Here is a 22,646-nt window from a genome sequence, read left to right on the forward strand (position 1 = left end):
GGAAAGCTGCTCTCATTGGCCGACGTTTGGGGAACTCCCCAACGCGCAGGGTCTCCTGGGAGGAGAAGCACCGTCCTAATAACAGCTTCACTGCTATTGGCGGCGTGGTTTCCCCTTTCCTCAAGGCATGTGGGTTACCTTCTTCTGTGGGCGGGGTGACTCTGGGAGGCCCTGTCATCTCTCCGAAGGCCATTCCTTGGGAACCATCGTTTTCAGGTGGACACCTCTGAACGCCTGAGGGTCGCTCAACTTCCATGGCGGGTGTTCTGCCTGCTTCACTCACAGGTCTTCCTGTTGTGACCGCTCACTTGTGGAGGTGGGAAAAATTAAGAATTTTTGAAAATAGTTTTTAGAAGACCCAGTAATGGAGGTTTTCTGAAGACACACTTTCTCCAGGAATGGAAGAAGCATGTGGAGATCGATTATGTATTCAGTGCAGGTAACGTGAACAGAAGGAAGGTAGAATAAGCAGGAGAGGTATTGCCTACTCCATTTTATCTGAAAAATTTCCCTTTCTTTTATGCATTGAAAGTCCCTACTTTTTATGACCACTGGAAGAGCAAGCTTCTTTGCTCCTTGGTGTCTTAATTTATATGGGCATTCTTTCCCTACCCTTCATTTTCTTTTTCTAAAAAATGCCTGCCCTAATTTCTTCAGAGTAGATGCTTTCATTTTTAAGGCTTCTACGTGATACTTTCTTCTTTATTGCACTTTTTGTATTTTCCACGTTCTTAACAATGCGCCAATATCAATGAATCAGAAAAATACGATACAAATATTTGCTTGAAGACAAAAATAACTGTTGGCAGTTCAGAGGCTGCAGGTAGGGCAGAATTGATTTATCTAACATATTGTTTTAATTTTTCAGGACTCAGGGTGCCTTCATCAACTTTACTAACTACAGGCGCAAAGAGACTTGGTTCCTGTATCTCGAGGATCTTAAAGCAACTGAATCCTGGCAAGAAGACCCAGGTGAGGAACATATGAAGAATAAAAGCCACTAGTAGATTAGGAAAAAGGAACAGCTGTATCTGAAAGTTTGTGAAGCACTGAAATAATCTCAGGAGACTAGGCGTTTTACCCATAGTCTGGTCCTTTTCTTCTGGAAAGTCATATTTTAGGATTCTGATATATGAGATAACAAAGATTTAACCCTTTTCTGGGTAATTAAGGTTTTTGGATACTAATCCTGAAACCTACTTTTTTTTGCTAATGTTCAGACATACTTAATTTCTCTCCTAAAGTTTGATAGATGCCCTAAAAGCTTTTTCCCTATTGATTTTAAAAATAGTTTTAAATTAGTTTAAATGTAACTTTAATGTATTCTTTTGGTGGTTGAAGGAAGAAGCATATGAGAAAGTGGGACAGAATCTATAAACGGGAATGTTTCCCAAGTATCCAATAAGGGAAATTGGAAATGAGTGGCAAAGAAAGAGTGTGTCTGTTTTCCTGAAATCTATGAAAGATGGAATCTGACAGACCAACAGGAATCCAGTGTAGGTGGAAGAACTTGCCAAATATTTTAGCATGTGAAAACTCTGGGTTGATTTTAAGTTGGAGTTATCCCTTGAGGTGTTGGTCCATCACATTTGTTGTTTTATAAAAGCAGTTGTTGAAGGACAAAACTACTGGTGGTGATGAGGTTCAGGGTTGAACCAGAACTTGCTGTCGTTTTGTGTCTGTTTATGCTAGATAAATGCTTCTCTGGTACAAAATGTGCATAGGAGAATGCTATGTTTTTAATAATATAGTTTCTGAATCAATTTAAGTGCTTTGGAAAGTTAGTGCTTTAATCTGTTAAGTCTGCAGCCATCTCATAGTTGTAGTATTGGTACATAATCAAGGGTGCTAGCCTAGGTCCACAGATACATGTATTTATTTCTTTAAGTATTCTTTTAGTACTGGTAGAGAAAGTTGCACCCATTTTTGGCATAATTTTGTATATGAGTGTCAAAGGAGACTTTTGGTATAATATTTAGCTGTAAAAATTATCTCAGAACTCTCATATATATTAATATATAGAGTTTGTCCCCAAGAGGCAGGAGGTTGCAGGAGGAAGGACTCTGCATGAGCTTCCAAGCTTCCAGCACATGCCTCATTGTCCCAGACAATTTCACTTACAAGAAATAAGCTAAAAAATAAAGTCAAGAATTTTAAGATAGCAACCTAGTATTAAACTTCAAGCCTAGAGCCCTGTGTGACTGCACTAGTCACATACCCAGAAAGTTGCTAATTACATTAAAGATATTTTCTCCAGTGTTAAAAGATGAGAGATACACATTCCTTATGTATTCCTGTTGTGTCATTTATCTTGTGCAAAATAGAAGGCTCAATCACACTGATGACGTTCAAGGTATTTCTCCCTGGTGTGATTGCTCATCCATTACCTAAGGGCAGAGAAATTGCCCCCTACTTATTAGTAACATTCATGAGATTTCTGTCCAGTATGAATTCTCTTAGATTGTCTAAGGGATGAAAGATCAATAAGTGCTTTTCAACACTAGTTGCATTCATAGGAATTCTCCCCACTGAGTACACTGTTATGCACAGTAAGTAAGCAAAGAAGATCAGTGGAAGGATTTTCTGTACTGAGTACATTCATAGGGCTTCTCTCTGATGTGGCTTGTCATGTTTACTAAGGGATGAAGTAACACTAAAAGCTTTCCCACAGTCTCTGAGTTCCACTTTGTATTCTGTTGCACATGCTAAGGGAAAAGCTACTGCAAAGAATTTTTCATATTGATTGCAAGTATAGGGTTTTCTTCAGTGTGAGTTCTCATGTATACATTAAATGCAAGTGCTTCCTGCAGATTTTTCCACAATCTTGGCCTTTATAGAGTTTCTCACCAGGCTTATGTGTGCAGTGCAGGTAGAATTTACACTGAAGCCTTTCCATATCAATTATATTTATAGGGATTGCCTCCAGTATGAATTCTCTTGTGCCATCCAGGGACACATCTATTGCTAAAGACTTGAAAACACTACTTATATTCATAGTGTTCTATGCTAGTGTGAATTCTCACATGTATCTGAAGGGATGAGTAATAATCAAAGGCCTTCCTATAGTTCTTACACTCTTAGGGTTTCTCCTCATTATGTATTTCTATATGCATAGGAGTAGTGCTGAAATATTTTACACATTAATTACTTTCACAGCATTTCTCACCAGTAGCAATTTTCTTGTGTTGAGTAAAGTTAGATCTTGTACTGATTATGCATGCATGTGCTAAGTTGCTTCAGTTGTGTCTGACTCTGTGTGATCCTATGGACTGTACTGATTATATTCAGAGTTTTTCTCTAAGATGACTTCTCTCCATACAAGTACATGACTTTTATCTGAAAAAAGTCTTGCTTAAGATTTGACCCTTTAGTTTTAAGTAAAATCTACAAATCTGGACATGCTGCCTAGGTGGCTCAGTGGTAAGGAATCCACCTGCCAATGCAGCAGATGAGGTTTGACCTCTAGGTTGGGAAGATCCCCTGGAGAAAGAAACGGCAATCCAATCTGGTATTCTTGCCTGAAAACTACCATGGACAGTGGAGCCTGTCGGGCTATAGTCCATAGGGTTGCAAAAGAGTCAGACATGACTTAGCATCTAAACAGCAACAAGTCTGGACAGGTGTTTGGAGATTTTCACCCTTCTCTGTCATCATCTCATCCTTTTTCCTCCAACCAGGAGATAAAACTGGGTTCCTTGGTAATGATGCCCAAGTGATGCTGTTTCTATAGTTCTCCTGCATCTTATTCTGTGTGTTTTTTGCTGAGAAGGGTCTAACAAAGCCTACTTCTTCTGGGTGAATTCCACAGTTGTATCTTTTTTTTTTAACTTTTCATTTTATATTGGAGTATAGCTGATTAACAGTGTTATGATAGTTTCAGGTGCACAGCAGAGGGACTCAGCCATGCATAAACATGTATCTGTTCTCTCCCAGGCTCCCCTACCATCCAGGCTGCCACATAAAATTGAGCAGACTTCCCTGTGCTATTCAGTAGGACCTTGTTGGTTATCTATTTTAACTATAGCAGTGTGTACATGTCAATCCCAAACTCCCTAACTATCTTTGTCCCCCATGTTGTAAACAGTGCCACAGTCATATCTTTGAAACTCATCCAAGTCCTTGACCAGTTTGTTAGCAGCCCAGCAACCAACCATCCTTTCCTGTATTTCCCCTCTGGTGTCAGAGGGGTCCTGAGCAGGCCAAGAATGAATCAAGGACAGATAACTGCCATCTGTGAATCTAACTGTAAATTTTCTTGAAATACAGAACAGCAGGGACTTTAGGACACTCCTCTCAGTTCTCAGAGTCCATTTGGGGCAGGGATGTTTGATACTTTAGACGTCTTCCCACTGGACTGTGACTTTTCAGATGAAGGTTATTGGGCCCTATATCTCCTCCAGCTGCTTGTCCTGAAACATTCCAGAGCCTGCCCTTTCCCTTCCTCTGGGATTTTCTCCTTGCTCAGGGACTGCCTTGAGACCTTGGGCTTGTGTGTATGAATGCTCAGTCATGTCTGACTCTTTGTGTCCATGAACTGTGGCCTGCCAGGCTCCTCTGTTCATGGAATTTTCCAGGCAAGAATACTGGAGTGGGTTGCCATTTCCTACTCCACTGGGATCTGAGTAAGTAAAAAAAAAAAAAAAAAAATCCTCAAAGGCGGGAGGTTTTGTTCACCCAGTTCCTGTATTATCTCTGTTGAAATCTCCATTTCTCTCATTCTGCTCTTCAGGTTCCTTCCCAAGAGGAGTGATTCTCAAACTTTTTGAACCCATGATCTCTTTACATTTTAAAAAATAATGAGGGTCTTCTAAAAAAGTTTTTGGTATGTGGTGCATGGATTTTATCATTGTCAGTAAATACTGTCAGTGGTTTTATTTGAAATGATAGAGATACTTTGTTCATATTTGAGAATATGTTTGCCAGATATCCATTTTGAATAATCATTGTTTATATTTCAGTTGTTCTTTCAAGTAAAATAGTTTCCATGAAAAAGTGGCTAGTTCAGCTTGCAACTCAAACAGTTGCACAAAAGCTTTTCCTTGAGACAACCAGTAAACTTCAGCACACAGCCGAAGTACTTTTTGTATACCTCCCATTTTGCCACACACAGTATTAAAAATGTTCACTCAAGGGTTGAGATTTTTAAAAACCTATCATTTTTATTACTTAATCAAAGAAGTTTAAAATAAAACTTGCTTTCTTTTCCTTCCTTTCTCTGAGTATAGTGGGAAAGAATATAGTGTTTTTTAGTACAGTTTGGTCTCACTGCCTTGGTTCATGTTAAGAGGGCAGCGGTTTTACCCACTGTTGGTTTTTCACTATCAAATAAATGTCAACCTAGGTAAATAATGTCTTAGAATTTATTGTGAAAAGTTTGACCTTCTGAAATTCCGTTGGAAGTCTTGGCTCCCCCAGGGGCATTGGACTACATTTTGAGAGTTGTTGCTCTAGAGAATAAATAGCAAGGCCTTTCTCCTTTTTCTCTCTTATCTTCAGGTGGAGAAGGTAGTAAGCTTTAGTGGATTATTCAGTATCTCCTTTTTTGTGTGTATACAGTTGCTAATCCAGTTATATCCAAACACCATATTTGATTTGCAATTCACAGAAAAGATTTTAGAAGCCATCTGAACCAATAATTAGTTATTTTAAAGTGTTCTACTATTTTCTGACCTGAATGCCATCATATGAATTTTTGTTCATCTATATGATTCGTTTGGTAATTTTTTGTCTGCTTTTAAGTTTTTTCTTCATCTTTCGGCTTTAAGCAGTTTGATTGTGATGTGTCTGCCTATGATTTTCTTTAAGTTTATCCATCTGAATTTTGCTGTGCTTCTTGGATCTACAAATTTATACTTTCCACCAAATTTGGGAGGTTTTCTACCATTATTTCTTCAAATACAGTTTTTCCCCCCCTTCTGCTTCAGTCTCTGTCTCCTCTTCCTCTGGAAATTCTGTATCATGAATATTGGTTCCTTTGATATTGTTCTACAGATCTCTAAGACTATTTCAATTCTTTTCACTCTTTTTTCCTTCTCTAGCTTGTATATAATACAGGCATACCTCAGAGATATTGAGAGTTCAGTTCCAGGCCATCACAATAAAGCAAATATTGTAATAAACTGAATCAAAAGAAATTTTCTATTTCCTAGTGCGTATACTACTTTGGCCACCTGATGCAAAGAACTGACTCATTTGAGAAGACCCTGATGCTGGGAAAGATTGAGGGCAGGAGGAGAAGGGGATGACAGAGGATGAGATGGCTGGATGGCATCACGGACTTAATGGACGTAAGTTTGAGTAAACTCTGGGATTGGCGATGGACAGGGAAGTCTGGCATGCTGCAATCCATGGGGTTGCAAAGAGTCAGACACAACTGAGCAACTGAATTGAACTGAACTGCTGCTGCCGCTGCTAAGTCACTTCAGTCGTGTCCAACATAGAAGGCAGCCCACCAGGCTCTCTCATCCCTGGGATTCTCCAGGCAAGAACACTGGAGTGGGTTGCCATTTCCGTCTCCAATGCATGAAAGTGAAAAGTGAAAGTGAAGTCGCTCAGTCGTGTCCGACTCTTAGCAACCCCAAGGACTGCAGTCTCCCAGGCTCCTCTGTTCATGGGATTTTCCAGGCAAGAGTACTGGAGTGGAGTGCCATTGCCTTCTCCGAAACTGAACTGAGTGCATATAAAATTTATGTTTACACCATACGGTGGTCTATTAAGTGTATAATAACATTATTTCTAAAAAATGTGCATGTCTTAATTAAAAAATACTTTTGTAGTAACATCAGAGATCACAGATCACTATAGCTTATATAATAATTATGAAAAACTTTGAAACATTGTAAGAATTACCAAAATGACTTGCTTGACATAGGTTTTCCACAAACCTTCAATTTATAACAGATACAGTATCTGTGAAGTGTAATAAAACAAAGCAAAGTATACCTATAATTTTTATCTTCAATTTCACTTACTTTTCTGTCACCTCCATAATGCTATGAATCTCTATAGTGAATTTTAAAATTTCCCTTACTGAATTTTTCTATTCTAAAATTGTTCCTTAAAAAAAGAAACTCCTATTTCTTTTCTGAAAACTTCTGTCTTCCCATTCATTTCAACAACTCTGACTTCTTGGATTACGGTTGTAACAGCTGCTTTTCAGTCATTGATAATTCTGACACTTAGGTCATCTTGCAGTTGGCATCTGTTGTTTGCTTTTTCTTTAGGGAGTTGTTTAGGTTTTCCACTTCTGTTGAGTAATTTCAGATTCTCTCTTGGACATATTGAATATTATGAGACTCTGAGTTCTGTTTAAATCTTCTGGAAAATGTCGATTTATTTATTTTTACAGCAGGCAGTTAATGTGGTTATGTTTTGATCATGTGTCTTGGCTTGTTTTCTGTGGGCTCTGGTTCCAATTTTAATTTAGTTTTCAAAGCCTTACAGTGCTATTTTGGTCTTCTCCTCTTGTGTATCCACCTCAACAACCAGCCTGAAACCTGGGGAGAGTATGTAATATAATGTAATGATACAGAATCATGATATAGAAGTTTCGGAGGAAGAGGAGGGAGAGACTGAAGCAGGAGGAAAAAAAAAAAGTGTATTTGAAGAAATAATGGTAGAAAACCTCCCAAATTTGGTGAAAAGTATAAATTTGTAGATCTAAGAAGCACAGCAAAATTCAGTGTAATGCAGTGTTTACTTAAAATCTTAACTCTGCTAATTTCAGTCAGTTTCACAAATGTACAGCTGGGAGGTAAGATCAACACACCATACTCAAACTTTAAGGTTCCTTGTCTCCAGCTCCCTCATTTCCTTCATCATCTGCTTACTCTCTGGCTCTCAGGTTTCCCCATTCCTGGCTAGAAAACCAGGACAGTACCTTCTCTGACTGTTGCCAGGAAAACCTCAGTTTGCTTTTTTACTCTTAATTTTTTGGTGTACCAAATTTTAAGATTTTTGTATAATCATTTGTAAGGAATTTTCTCTGTGATTCTCTCATTACTTTTTCTTTTCAACGTGAAATCTTTTGGTATTTTAAAAAATGTCTATTTTTATTTATTTGGCTGTGACGGGTCTTAGTTGTGGCATGTGGGATCTAGTTCCCTGATCAGGGATTGAACTTGGGCCCCTTGTATTGGAAGTACAGAGTCTTAGTTACTGGACCACCAGGGAAGTCCCTCTCATTACTTTTATGCTTAGAAATTCTTTCATATAAACATTTCCCTGCTTTTATTTTCAATGTTTAGTGCTTTGATCCATTTTAAATTTACTAGTGTGTGGTGAAACATGAGTATTAAAAAAAAATCAACTTGTTAAATGTTACATTCTATATATTTCTCATTAAAAGGTACTCCTAACTTGTTAAAAATTAGGTTTAATGACAAACAGATTAAAAACTCCAGGGTCTTTGTTAAAAATATAAAATGATTTTAAGTAATGGGCTTCATTTTAAGATGAAATTTGTTTTTTAGGTTGAATTTAATGAATAGCCCACTGTTGCAAAACTTCTCTGATGCTACTGTTTTAGTCTGGTCCAGTCAGGAGACAGAAATCACACAGTAATTTAAACAGGGAAAAATTAACATAAAGAATTTTTAAGCTGTTATAGGAGAATAACAAGGAAGGACAAACTTGGAATGAGGGTTCAGATCATGTTGCCTGCCCTGTTTGCCATCAACTGAGGCATTCTTGGGACAAACAGCAGCCAGCCCAAGTGAGAGGGACCTGGCAGGAAGGTAGTGGTGTGGGGTTCAGTTTCTCTCTCTGCCTTAGTTACACCCGGATCCCAGGATGCCTTTCTCACCTCTCAGAGAGCTGCGTCATGTCAATTTGGGCAGCTGGCTGGAGTACTGAGGAGCCTGTAAGTAGTGACAAGTACAGGTCCAGGGCAGTGGTGAGGCATGGCCCCAGGCCAGGGAGGCATAGGCTCTGCTGGCAGTGGAGGATGAAATAGACGTGGGAACATTCTGTCTTGTTCTTTGAAGCTCAAATTGCTGGTCCACTTGAGTGGTGCCCACAAGCCATTTAAAAACAGGCAGCAGGCTGGATTTGGCCCTTAGACTGCAGTTTTCCAACATCTGCTCTAGAAATCTGATGGAGAGGCCAGAGATAACCAGAACTAGAGAGGAACTGTTTCCTCCTGCGCTGTCTCTCCAGTGCCCTCTACTGACAAGACTGAGCATCATGTCATCTGGAAAACAAAAAGTATTTAAAAGACCCTGATCTATTTTCACATATTGGGCAGCAAAGGGTGAATTTGTTGATGAAAGGCAATAAACTGGTAACTGGCATAGTTATAATGGTAGAAATTATAGTAGGAAAAGGAGAATATGAATTGCTTGCTCAAAGCTTTGATTAGTGAAATGATAGAAGAAAAGAGAGTGTTGCAATTTCTCTTCTCTAGATGGAAGAGGAAAATTTGAGATCCTTGTTGGATTTATTTGTGAACTGTGGAGAATTCTCATTCTGAACTTTTCCTTGTATACCATTTACCTTCTCATCTATAAATGTGAATAATATTACCTACTTTCATTGTTGTTGAAAGAATTAGTGATAATTTATAACCAATTATAATGCTTGGCCCATAGGCCTTCAGTAAATAGTAGCTCTTCTTCCCTAGATGGATCAAAGGTTGATAAAAATCCATGGGAGAATAGTTGGGTTAAAATTTTTAAATGGGTATTATTTTCCCAGGAAATGGAGTGTTTTTTGAATTGAAAAATTTAAAACGTGAGCTTTGAAGAAAAAATTGGGGGAAGTTATATAGTAAAATACAGCAATGGCATCCCACTCCAGTACTCTTGCTTGGAAAATCCCATGGACAGAGGAGCCTGGTAGGCTGCAGTCCATGGGGTCGCAAAGAGTCAGACATGACTGAGCGACTTCACTTTCCCTTTTCATTTTTATGCATTGGAGAAGGAAATGGCAACCCACTCCAGTGTTCTTGCCTGGAGAATCCCAGGGATGGGGTCACACAGAGTCGGACACAACTGAAGTGACTTAGCAGTAGCAGCAGTATATAGTAAAATACCAGAACATGCATTGTTAAATGGAATGCAAATAAAGCTTGCTTTTGGCTGTATTCTTTAGCATGGATATTTATTTACATGGTTACTTAATTTGGTGGAAAGCAGTTTTTAATAAGTGAATTCAATTTTGTGGAATTTTAGGTGTTTAGAGATTAGGTTAGAAATAAAGTTCTTCATGGTGGGATTGATATATCAAATTGGGCTTTTAGGTCTGGGATATTTTAATTCTCAGGCTATAGGAGTTAACATATTGGGTTGGCCAAAAAGTTCATTTGGGCTTTTCCATAGCATTATGTGGAAAAACTTCAATGAACTTTTTAGCCAACCCAATATATTATGCTAAATGATGGTTATTTGCCAATTTTTTGTTTCTGCTTTGGCTTCATTTGTACATATTCTGGGAATACTCTGATAATTTGAAAAGGGGTAGATGGCTGGAAATTACAATAAAATAATTGAATTGAAAAATTTGATGTTGATTGAATTGAATTGAAAAAAATTGATGCCTAGAATATAGTGTTACTGGGGGGCTGTAACATGACTGTGTCTTGGGATTTCCCAAGTCTCTTGTTAAAAGCATAAATCCTCAGAGAAAGGGGGTTTTAGCTTGAGACTTAACTGACTGTAGTAGAATGACTCTTAGTCATCCCATATTTTAGATATATGGAAAGACTTAACTATTAATAACCCCTGGATGAAAGATTTAATTTGTATAGCATATCTTTGTTTTGGTTAGGATTTTAGTATACCAAAGCCCATATTTCTCTCCTGCTGTCATTTATATAGGTTTTATGCATGTGGGGATGGGTATGTTTTACAGAGTGCTTAGAGCTTCTTTGAAGGGCTTAGGGAGACCAGATCTTCATATTTGCAGGCTAATTGCTGAGGGGTTTGCCTGGTCCTCCAGTAAGATCACTTGGGTCTAGATTCTCTGTACTCCCTTCTGAACAGTTGTGCTGAGGGTTAAAAATAATAAAGGTTCAATTACCAGACTGTCTCCATGCTTTTAAGGACTTTTGATATCTTTGGATTATGTTTTGTGAAACCACTTTAATGCTCCCGAAAGCCATGAGTGGACCAGTGGGCTTATTTGCTCCAATAAATGTTGTGGGGTTATTTGCACTAAAGTGAAAGGCACAATAGTAGTTCAGGAGAGGAAAAGAGTTTTAGAATATAAAACAAAATGAGATGGGAAGTTACTTTTGCAAAACAAAACAACTAGCAGTTTAAGGTCAGTTGTAATAGATTGCTGAACAGGTTTCTGTCATTCAGTTTGGGGAGAGAGAAATTGAATCAATGCAAGATAATTGAGTCAGAAAGACCTAGCCCCTGGGAATTCCAGGCCTAAGGGACAGTGAGATTATTTATAGATTATTATAGATTGAGGTTAGATCAGCGTGTGCTACTAAATTTTGCTGTACCTGACATGGAGTTATCCTTGGTGAAGTTAGAGCTATATAACACTGTATGAAGGAATGAGATTAATAAAACCTCTGATAGTCTTAGAATTTAGTGTAGTAATAAAAGGTTGCTTATTGTTTAAATATTTCAATGAAGTTCCTCTAGGCTCCTCATAGAGGCATAACTACCCTAGAGGAAGGGTCTTGTTTCCAAGGACAAAATGATCTTGCTCTGGAATTTGAAGCAGAAGGGTTTAGACTACACATTTCCAAGTGTCATTTTCCTCCCCGCCCCCACTTTCCCCAGGACTTCCACCAACACACAGTCCCCAGGACTTCCAGAAATTAACAGCTATTGATCTTTCTCACAACTGGGTGGTTTTGTCCTCTTTCGGTGATAACTTCTGGTTTATAATCATAGACTATTAAAATTGGAAGGGATAGTTCAGTCTTTCTGGAGCTGGAGTTGGTATTTCTTGATTAGGGGTATGATGTTTGTTTGTACTGTCTCTTCCTGAAGAAATAATTTTCTCTTGGAGTTTCTTTTCCTTTTGGGGTGTCAGAAGATGGGAGCTGGCAAGTTGGTTTATTCTAAAGAGGAAGAGATTGGTGCTTTTGTAAGGGGGGTGTGTAATTTCCTCGGTTCTGTCTTGCCACAGCAAAAATTTGAAGTGACGGATGGACCAGTGTTACAGCTCAGTTTTATTGGCAAGCAAAGGAAAATACATCCTTGAGGCATGAGGGCGGGTCTGGGCGGGTCCATGACTGGTCCTCACTCCAGTCCCTGGACCTCCCTTTGTTGTAGTTTCACGGGCTTTTCCCTTCTTTGTCTTTTAGCCACCACCATTTTGGACTCCTTTTTCCTATTCTAACTACATAACATTCCCCCCTCAAGAGATGGGAGGCCCAATTCTTTGGGAATAGGGGTATCAAAGTCTCCCTGGCTACTTCCTGCTGAACTGGGGTGGCAAGGGGCATTGGGCCTCCCCCTCTTGCTAGTTTCAAGCCTCAGAGTCCTTATAGCAGTGTCCCTCTAAGAGTGAGTGATATTTTCTGTGGTCAGCTGTAGTTTTATATATCCTTGTTAAACTGGCACTTCATGTTGTAGCCTGTTGACCAGGGCAGAGACAAAATGGGTTACACAATTGATAATACATGGAGCAATCATAAGCAGCATCAGTATGGTGATAACAAGGATTAGCAGGGGGCATTAGGCAACTCCAAATTCCCTATTGCCAGGAGAAGGATCCCCAGAGAGATTGTAGCCTCCCCAAGAACTCTCCAGCTCATTCTTTGAGGTCCTGTAGGATCTAGAATGTTTTTCTTGAGGACTGTAAGACTTTCTTTAACTTAGATGGAGGTATTTACCCAGAAACAACATGTCTCATTCAAGATGGCTCAAGTCCCTCCTTATTCAGGGATCAAGAGATCTATCTCCTGTCTGTTTTGGAGTACAACCCCTGCCAAGCTGTGTTGGCTCTTTAGAGCTGTTCTGAGAAATCTTATTCCCAGAAACTTAATTTTGGGGATGTTCATTAGAATGGCAATTATTTGCAGTTCTGAAGAGGTATCTGAGCTCTCCCAGGGGCTCACAGGTGTACTGAGTTTCCTCTTCTGTTTTCTTCCATGGCTTCACTCCTAAGTAGTGAATCCAGGAGTTGTGTCCTGGTACCTTGACTGCTGTGGGGGTAGAAAGTATTACAGGGTAGGGGCCCTTCCACGTGGGCTGGAGTTCAGTCTTTGGGGACCCATCTTTCCAGACTTTGATTAGGACTTGAATCGCTGACACATAGAGTGGTGACCTTTTAGAATTTTTTGGGTCCTGGTAAACACCCCGTGAGTGTATATCCTGTTGGAATTGCCCAGTGGCCACGGTATAAGACTGGAGGGACTGAGCCTCTGGATCTAGGAAGAGGTGATTGACATAAACAAAAGGTCTCCCATATAGCATCTCATAAGGACTAAGACAAATCTGTTCCTTAGGGGCAATACAGGTGTGGAGGAGAGCTATTGGTAAAGCCTCTTTCCATCCCAGGGAGGTCTCTTGGGTTACCTTTTTTATCGCTGATTTTAAGAATTGGTTGGCTCTTTCTACTTTTCCTGAAGGCTGAGACCTCCAGGCACAATGGAGATAGTAAGTAATGCCCAATGCTGTAGATACCCCTTGGGTGACCTTAGAAGTAAATGATGTCCCTTTGTCACTTTGTAATGACCTGGGCAGACCAAATCTTGGAATGATTTCATGGAACAGTTTTTTTTACCACTTCCTCAGCCTTCTCAGTCTGGGTGGGAAAGCCTTCAATCCATCCTGTGAACATATCTGTCATGACTAATAGGTAGTTATACCCTTGAGAAACTGGCATCTGGGTGAAGTTCATCTGCCAGTCCTCTCCTGGGTAGGTCCCACATTGTTGGATGGGCTGGGCCAGCTGGGGTCTTTGAGCTCCTTGGGGGTTGTTTAACTGGCATGTGGGACAAGAGGAGACCACTTGCCTTATAGTCATTTGGAAGCCTGTTCCTCTGAAGGACCTTTCTAGTAATCTTTGGAGGGCCTTTTCCCCTAAATGAGTGGTGGCATGTAAGGAGTTATCCAACTTCCATTGGAGGTTCCCAGGCAGAAAAAAGAGTCCCTCCTTTTGGATTCACTCCATATGATCTTCTTGGAAGCCTCACTTTTAGCTTTAAGAGTCTCAACTTCAGCATATGAAGGAGTTTCTGGCAAATTAGTCCGTGGAACTAAGGTGGAAACCCATATTAGGTCATTATTCTGTAAGGCTGCTCTCTTAGCTGCCTGATCGGCGCTTGGTTCCTTCATGCCGCTTCCATGCTCCCTTTTTGGTGTCCTTTATAAGGAGAAACTAAAACCTCAGTGGGCAGATGAACTGCCTCTAAGAGCCTAAGGATTTGATCACCATATTTGATTGGGGACCCTCAGGTGGTCAGATGGCCTCTTTCTTTCCAAATAGCAGCATGTGCATGTAGCACCAGAAAGGCATACTTGGGGTCAGTGTAAATGGCTACTCTTTCCTTTTCCCAGCTCTAAAGCTTGAATCAGGGCTATGAGCTCAGCTAATTGGGCTGAAGTACCTGGTGGCAAAGGGTTAGCCACGATGGTCTCAAAATTGGAGACTACTGCATATCCAGTGCTTCTTTTTTTATCCAAGACAAAGCTGCTTCCATCAGTATACCAGATTTCCTCAGGATTGGTCAGAGGATCTTCTGACAGTCACTCAGGGTTTTGTCCAGTGGTCCAAGGTTTCTAGGCAAGAGTGAAAGGGGAGAGAGCCCTTGGTGGTAGACAGGAAGGTAGCTGGGTTAAGAACCTCACAAGAGGATATAGTCAGACCTGGATTTTCCATCAGCACTACTTGTTATATGAGGATTCTTTGATCAGACATCCATAAATGGCCTCTCCCATTCAGGAGTTGTTTCACTTAGTGGATGGTAAAAATAGTGTTAGTTTGTCCCCAAAAGAGAGTTTTAAAGCATCTTCTATCAGATCTGCAATAGCTGCAAGATTTCGAAGGCAGGGAAAGATCTCTTCCCAATAAGGGAGTTGGACCCTCAGGGACCACCTGAAACTGATGGGAAGATATTTGTCCATCCCAGCAACTAGAGAAGTGCTTGGGTGAGTGAATCTTTTTGTAATTGTTTTTCCTGTAGCACCTAAAATGGTACAGGTTTGGGAGGACAAGGTTCCGGAGTAGGAGATCGGGACAGAGTAGGTAGCCCCTGTGTCAACCAAGGAATTCTCGGACCTACCTGCCACATCCAGTTGCACCCTTGGCTCCAGCCCCATGATGGTTATCTGTGACAGGTGGGCTGGCTGGAGCGGGCCGCTTCAGTCCTGTTGAACCATCATGAGGGAAGGCCTGGGACTTGACCTAGAGGCTCTTGGGTCCTGAGGATAGAGTGCCACCCAATGTCCCAACTGATGGCATTTGTAGCAAGCCATTTTAGGAGACTTGTCACAGTTTGGACACTCTTTGGCCCAATGTGCTGTCTGTCTACAGATTAGGCATTTGCCTCGTGCCTTATCCTTTAAGGACTTGGGGTTTGCCATAGGGCTTCTCTGGAGGGTGGCCAGCATCTGGGTATACCTTGTCTCTTTCCTTCTCTCCCTTTCCTGGGCCTTGGCCTCCCGCTCCTGTTCTATGTAAATAATAAAAGGAATTGGTGGCTGTCTGGACCATCTCATCTAAAGAGGCAGCAGGGTCCTGCTGCTGTAGCTATTGTAACTTTATCCTGATGTCTGATGCACACTGGCACAGCAATTTGTCTTTTAAAATCACCTGTCCCTTGTAAGAGTCTAAGTCCAGATTGGTAAACATTTAGAGGGCCTTTTAGCCTTTCCAGAAAGGCAGTGGGGTTCTTGTTAGACTCCTGAGTTATTGCTGAGACTGGGCATAGTTCCACAGCTAATAGGCTTCCTTCTATTTTCATGGGTGGAATTCCTTAGGGGTGAGTCTTTTTGAAGCTTATCCTACCCAATACTGTTGCAACCTGAGAGCCAGGTGTCCCCGGGTCAGGGTGCAGATCCCCAGGCAGGCTGAGGTGTGACAGCCTCCTGGAGATCGAATCCCCGGGCAGGTCTAGGCATTTCGACCCCCTGGTACCCCTGGACTAGTGGATCCCCAAGCAAGTTGAGGCATGACAACCTTCTGAGGACCAGATCCCTAGGCAGGTCAAGCAAGGCAGGTCGACCTCCTGGGACCCTGGGCTGGTGGATCCCTGAGCAGGCTGAGGCATGGCAACCTCCTGGGGACCAAATCCCTAGGCAAATTGAGGCATGTCAACCTCCTGGGACCCCAGGCTGGAGTTGGATGTCCCCAAGGTCTCTAGCATGACTAGTGCTGGGTAGGATTAAGGGGTTGTAATCTTGACTCATTGCTGGTTTGTCCACTGCGGATGGGAATAGATACCATGATGTAAAGTAATCCAAGCCTGTGCCCTGAGACTGGGAACCTGGTGAAACAGCCATAAGCCGTATCCTGTTAGTGCTCTGAGGGAATGTAAGTCATTGGTTTCCTCCCCTAGTCTTTCATAAGAGCAGCTTAGGGTGTCTCCAGCGGTAGACATCTCATTGTCATAGACCCACTTTAGGTAATAACAGAAGTAATGACAAAGGAGTGGGTTATCTGGTCCTGTTGGGGGTGTTAGGAGTATTTTAATAATAATAAGTGGGGTGGAGTGATGTTGCCTACAAGGGGGCAGGGTCCTGGTTGTAGGAGTTAGTAAGTGGCTTAAGAACAAATTGATGAGGCAACAGACCAGATGTTCCATAAAAGTGGAGTGGAGATTTGATCCAGGAGTATGTTTGTAACTTTAAGAGAAGGGTGGTAAGGTTTTGGGCCCAAATGGCCTGTAGGGCTAACTCCCAGAGTTGCAAATATTATCCCTGGAAGCCCAATTGCCCTTGAAGGGATGCCACCAACAGATGGACTTCTAGCAGGCATTGTGGGCCTGTCACCTGCCCCAAAGGGTTCATTGAGAGATGCTGTTGTTGCACATGTTGTAGGAAACATGGAAGATGAGGACCTGAATATCTAGAGAGATTGGATATTATACAGTAAGTCTCTCCCAAGGGCCAACTATTTTCTAGTTGTCTCTCCAGAAGATTGTAGAGGCAACATTTTGGGCCTGGATGGGGCTCAGGAAAAGAGCATGAAACAGGAGGGAGAGGGGCAGGGCACAACAACAACAACAAACTTTATGTTAGCCCAAAGGCATAACAAAAACTGATTAAAATCAAATGGGTCCAAGATGACAAGTCAGATTCAACTAAACCTTGATCCTCAATATGCAAGCTAAATGACACAGCCAGAGGTGCCAGGACAGTTCCAAGGCACTGTCAAAAGACCGAGGAGTGGGTGGTTCCCCAGTTGTCAGAATGATCCTCCCACTCATTAGCATATGAAATCACCCAGCTCAGGGAAAACTAACCACACCACTCTCGCCCTCTGCAATGGCCACACCCTGTGGAGTGTGCGTCTCTCTAAATCTGAACAAATCCACCTCTTACTTATCACTGTGTGTCTCACTGAATTTTTTGCAATGAGGCATCAAGAGCCTGAGCTTCATTAGGTCCTAAAACCAGGCACCATGGGTTTTGGCCGGTTTCAAGTCCCAGTCAGGTATGACTGAGTGACTAAGCATAGTACAGAGTCCCTGCCATGTGGGTTTGAGTCCCAATCTTAGGTAAATGGTTTCAAGCACAACTTTCAGAAATGGCAAGATGATGACCTGTCCAATACTTTGTAAGCAGTGGCATAGAAGGAGGGAGGAGCTGAAGGATGGGAGGAAAAAGAACTGGGAAAAATGTGCCAAGGAATCCCCTGCCGGAAACCTGCTAAATACCTAACCTGTGCTCACAGTTTTCATTGGCCTGATCCTTGGCACAAAGAAGATTAAGGACCAAAGAACTCCCACCCACTTTGGCAACAGCTACTAGGGCACCACACATAGTGGAGCCTTCAGGACACCCTGGGGCACCCACTGCTGCTCGCCTGTTCGCAGAGGGTTCAAGCAAACAAGAAACAAGAGATTGTAAACGAATTAAGATTTTGTTAGTCATATGTCCTTCCAGCCACAGGAGGGAGGACTTCCTACCTGAATTGGTGGTCTCCTGGAATCTGAGACTGAGCCATGTGAGCTTTCTGCTGAGTTTGTTTTTGCTGTCCCAGTTTCCAGCACAGTGGGCTTCTTGTCACTTCCCCTGCACTGGGTTTTCTTTGTGTTCAGCTTCCACCGTGGAAGCTTTCACTGAGTTGGGCTTCTGCTGTGCTTGGCTTCTGACTCAATGGGGGCCAAGCCGAGATTGTTTCAGCCAGGTTAAACCCGAGTCATGGCACCATATATGTCAGAGGAGTGTGTAATTTCCTCGGTTCTGTCTTACCGCAGCAAAAATTTGAAGTAGGGGATGGACCAGTGTTATAGCTCAGTTTTATTGGAAAGCAAAGGAAAACACACCCTCGGAGCATGAGGGTGGGCCAATCTAAAAGACACGAAGAGGCCCTGGTTCAATTTTGGCTTTTCTTTTGTTTTTTTTCTCCTCTCCCTGAGCCTGCTCTATGTAAATTGGGCTAGCCAGGAGGGCTGTTTGTTTTACCTGAGGTTCTCACTCTGGTCCTCGGACCTTCCTTTGTTCTATTTCTGCAGGCTTTTCCCTTCTTTGTCTTTTAGCCACCACCATTTTGGACTCCTTTTTCCTATTCTAACTACCTAACACTATGAAAGATGTCAAGTGGCTTTCTTATCTTCTGAGTCACCTGAGTGGTGGTGGGGGCATTTGTTTTCTACTTCTCATTTTTAGTTATTCCTCTCTTATTTACAGCATACTTATGCAGAAATCTATGTGAAATGAATGGTTATATATAAATAAAAATGTTTTCTCTTTTTTGTCATAGGTGTTGGTATTTTGGATAGTTTTTCATTGGTTTCTTTTCCTTTGATTTCAGCCTCAAAGGTTTCCAGTTTGCCTCCTTTGTGATCACAAGGGTATCAATAAACATGGTTTTTTATTTGGTTCTTTCCTTCACGATGATACCGTTGTATGCAGTATCATACATAAAAAAACAACCTGTTTTTACCTGGAATCAGCTGATATGAAGGTGATACTTCATTTACTTTCCTCCTATTCACAAAGCAAACACTTTTATCTGTTTTTCTTTTTCTCTGGTGGTTGCCCCATCCTGTGACCACTGGCCTATGCAACTAGGAAGGATAGACAGGCCAAGGGACTCTACAACTGGGAGAAATCTAGCACCATGTAGTTCTGCCTCTGCATCTGGCAGCTCTTCCTTGGTGCATTGTGCCTGTGATGCTGTGTTAGCCCTTGCCCCTGGAGATCCTCAGGGTCACAGAACTCTGCCCTGATCAAAAGCCTGGGAGAAAGTTACAGTGATTGCTTATAAATACTCTTGACTCTGAGCTGTGATTATAAACTTCCCTCTACTCTATATGTGTTCAGCTGCTCAGACATGTCCAACTCTTTGCAGCCCCATGGACTGTAGCCCACCAGGCTCCTCTGCCCATGGAGTTTTCCAGGCAGGAATATTGGAGCGGACTGCCATTTCCTGCTCCAGGGGATCTTCGCTCTCCAGGGATCAAACCTGCATCTCTTGCATCTTCTGCATTAGCAGGCAGATTCTTTACCACCAGGGCCACCTGGGAAACCCCTCTACTCTATAATGGAGATATATAAGGCAGTGGGGAGAAAAGGAAACCTAACATAGTAATTTTAAGAACTCAGGCCTTACAATTAAGTAGAAAGTGAAGTCTCAGTTGTGTCCAGTTCTTTGCAATCCCGTGGACTGTAGCCTACCAGGCTCCTCTGTCCATGGGATTCTCCAGGCAAGAATACTGGAGTGGATTGCCATTTCCTTCTCCAGGAGATCTTCCCGACCCAGGGATCAAACCCAGGTCTCCCGCTTTACAGGGAGATGTTTTACCCTCTGAGTCACCAGGGAAGCCCAGAATTAAGTAGACTCAGGTTTAAATCCAAACTCTACGACTTAACTGCTGTGTGACCTATAACATCTGTGTCATTATGATGGTATCTGTCCTTCACAACTTGACCCTCATCTACGTTTCCAGTCTTATCTCCTGCCACTTTCCTTCTCATTGTCTACTCTCCTCTACCCCTAACACTTGTGTTTTATCCAGGAACTACGTGGGAGGTTGTTGATAAAATCTCTGGATCCATCTCAGATCTAATGTATTGGAAGCTGTACTTTATGAAGTAAGTGCACATTAAAACTTAACAAGCTCTAGTCTAAGCAACTTCCTGGAACTTTGATTCCTGGAAGAAACAATGCTACACTCCAGCCTATGACTGCTGATGATATGTGAATGTCCTCTGGAAAAGTATGATATGCTTTGCAACTTGAGGTATTCTTTGAATTATTCCCAGCCAAACCATGTCTTAAATTAGAGGTCCTTGAACAACTAGCTTCCTTGGTTGCCTTCATTTCCAGCCCTTTGAAATTCATCCTGCTCTTTTCTCATGTTTTTCTGGGACTTTCCTTCTGAATCCAGAGAAAGCCTCCTCACCAGCAAGGAGCTTAAGCAGACTCAAATGCTTGCTATATATAATAATGCTATATTAGGTACAGCATGGGGTATAGAAATTCAAAGACTGTCTGACTCTGAGCGACCTTTTTATTTAGTTGGAAAGATAGAAAGATACAGAGTGAAATAACTTTTATGCTCCTTTGTCTATTATCACATCTTCTGAATTTTTGCATATGGTATGTTTCTGTGATGTTGGTAGGAAGGGATTATTAAACCTTTTTCTTAGATAAGGAAGTCAGATTTAAAAATATTAAGGATTATTAATGCCATGGCTATTAAAGAGCTAGGATATATATTCATGTCTTCCAGCTCCAGCTTTTTTCTTTTTTAAAATATTGTGCCACACTGTACCTTCTAATATCAAATTAAAGAAAAAAAACCATACAGGGTTACAGAAGTAATTGTGGGAATTAAGAGGAAAGAAATTCTTTTACTGAAGGAGTCTGAGGAGGCTTCAGTGAAGGAGCAATTAGCAGGATTTTGAAAGACAAGCAGGATTTATCTGGACAGAGATGGGATAAGCAATCTAAAAAGAGGACAAGAAGCAGAAAAGCACAGAGTCTGTTTAAAGAATAATGATGAGACAGTGTTGTTAGGCTGTTCTTATTTGGAATCTGGATTGTTCCAATCCAACTGAACGAGGCATCTGAACTTCGCAGGTGTGGGAACTGTATTTAGGGTAGAGGGACCACAGTGATTTCTTACTTTTTGTTTCATACTCTTGCACAAAATCCACTGTGCTGAGAGCCAGGGAGATACGACTGCATACATTTTCCTGGTGGGACCTAAAAATGGGAGTTTCTCGGCCGGGTTGTGTTTTATAGACTACCACAGCTGCTTTTTAAGGGCACTGTATTACTTGTGGATGGTTGGGAATAAGTTCTCTTCCTTTTTAGGAGAATGTGGGTAGATGGTGTGCAGGACCACAGAAAAAATAGTGACCTTCAGAAAGCGGCTGAGATCAAGATCAAGTGTAAGCTTGTAAGTGTAAACTTAAGACCAGGAAACAGAACCCTGGATATTATAAAGGGGATTTTTCAGGTGTGCAGAGGCTCTGAAAATCCGAATTGGTTTAGACCTAGAAGGAAACGGCGTCTGATTTGTCTTTCAAAGTGAGAAGGACCCCCTACCCTTGGGGTCAGCCGCCCTCGTAACAGGACCTGCCTTTGTGACGTGGCCGGCAGCCGCAGTCTTATAGCTAATACCTGGGTGAGTGAGGTTCAGAGCCAGTGGCCCCGCGGAAGCGGGAGCGGGGTCATGGCTGAAGGGGTTGAGCCCATGGACGAATCCCAAGGTACTGAAGTTAAAACCCAGCAGCCCACGGAAAGAGTCCTCGCGGGACCGCTGAGGCGGGGCTCGGGCTCCGTGCTCAAGGTGTCCCAGCTATTGCTCCGCGCCATCGCCGGGCACAAAAGGCTGACCCTAGCGGCTCTCAAGAAAGAGTTTGGAAATGCGGGCTACGAGGTGCGCAGGAAGTGCGGCCGCCTTTTGGGCGAAGGGTCCAGGTCTGAAGGGAAGGGCCTTCTCCTCCGGGTGAGCGGTAGCGAAGCCGCCGGCTGCTTCAGGATCTGGAAGGTTCCTAAGCCGAAGAGAAAGCCAGGACGCCCAAGGCTGGAGGAGGGCGTGCGCTCGCCGAGGACCCCTCTCCGGGCGCGGAACTCACGCAGGCGCAGGCGCTCTGCGCGCGGGACGGTGGCCAGGAAGGCATGGAAGGGGCGCTTGAGGGCCGACTCGAGGAAGGTGAGGTCAAGGGCCAAGGACCTGGTGAGTTCCAGAACCAAGGAGAAGGGGAGGGCCAAGAAGGAAGACATCAGGCCCAGATCCCGAAATGAGAAGAGGCCAAGCTCCAAGGCTAGGGAAGAAAAGAAGCAGGACCCGGAGAAGCCGGTGAAACGGACCGTCCAGAGGCCAACTTCTGCTAAAACCGACCGGACTTCGCTTGGGCAGGCGAAGACGTGCGACTCGAGGGCTACTCGCACCAAGACTTCTGCTAAAGCTGAAGGTGCTCGGAGCGCCACCGGGAGTCCATAGTGTGGGAGCCATGCGCCTTCCTCCAGGCACAGATGCCTTTCCCCATAGGCTTCAGTGAGCGCAGCTCCCCACATTCGTTGAAATGAACAAAACTATATACAAGACCTTTCCACCA

At 42.4% G+C, this 22,646-nt stretch overlaps 1 protein-coding gene across 1 annotated transcript; it reads left to right on the forward strand.

Annotated features, from left to right (window-relative positions):
* The first annotated feature begins 398 nt into the window (after positions 1-398).
* Positions 399-22,646, forward strand: LOC122427150 (testis-specific H1 histone). The gene is made up of 4 exons (XM_043446456.1): positions 399-439; positions 869-972; positions 20,093-20,168; positions 21,658-22,646. Exons 1-4 carry the CDS (start codon positions 399-401, stop codon positions 22,529-22,531), a joined length of 1,095 nt encoding a protein of 364 aa, XP_043302391.1. The 3' UTR covers positions 22,532-22,646.

This window comes from Cervus canadensis, chromosome 25 (assembly GCF_019320065.1).
Source record: "Cervus canadensis isolate Bull #8, Minnesota chromosome 25, ASM1932006v1, whole genome shotgun sequence".
Classification (NCBI taxonomy): domain Eukaryota; kingdom Metazoa; phylum Chordata; class Mammalia; order Artiodactyla; family Cervidae; genus Cervus; species Cervus canadensis.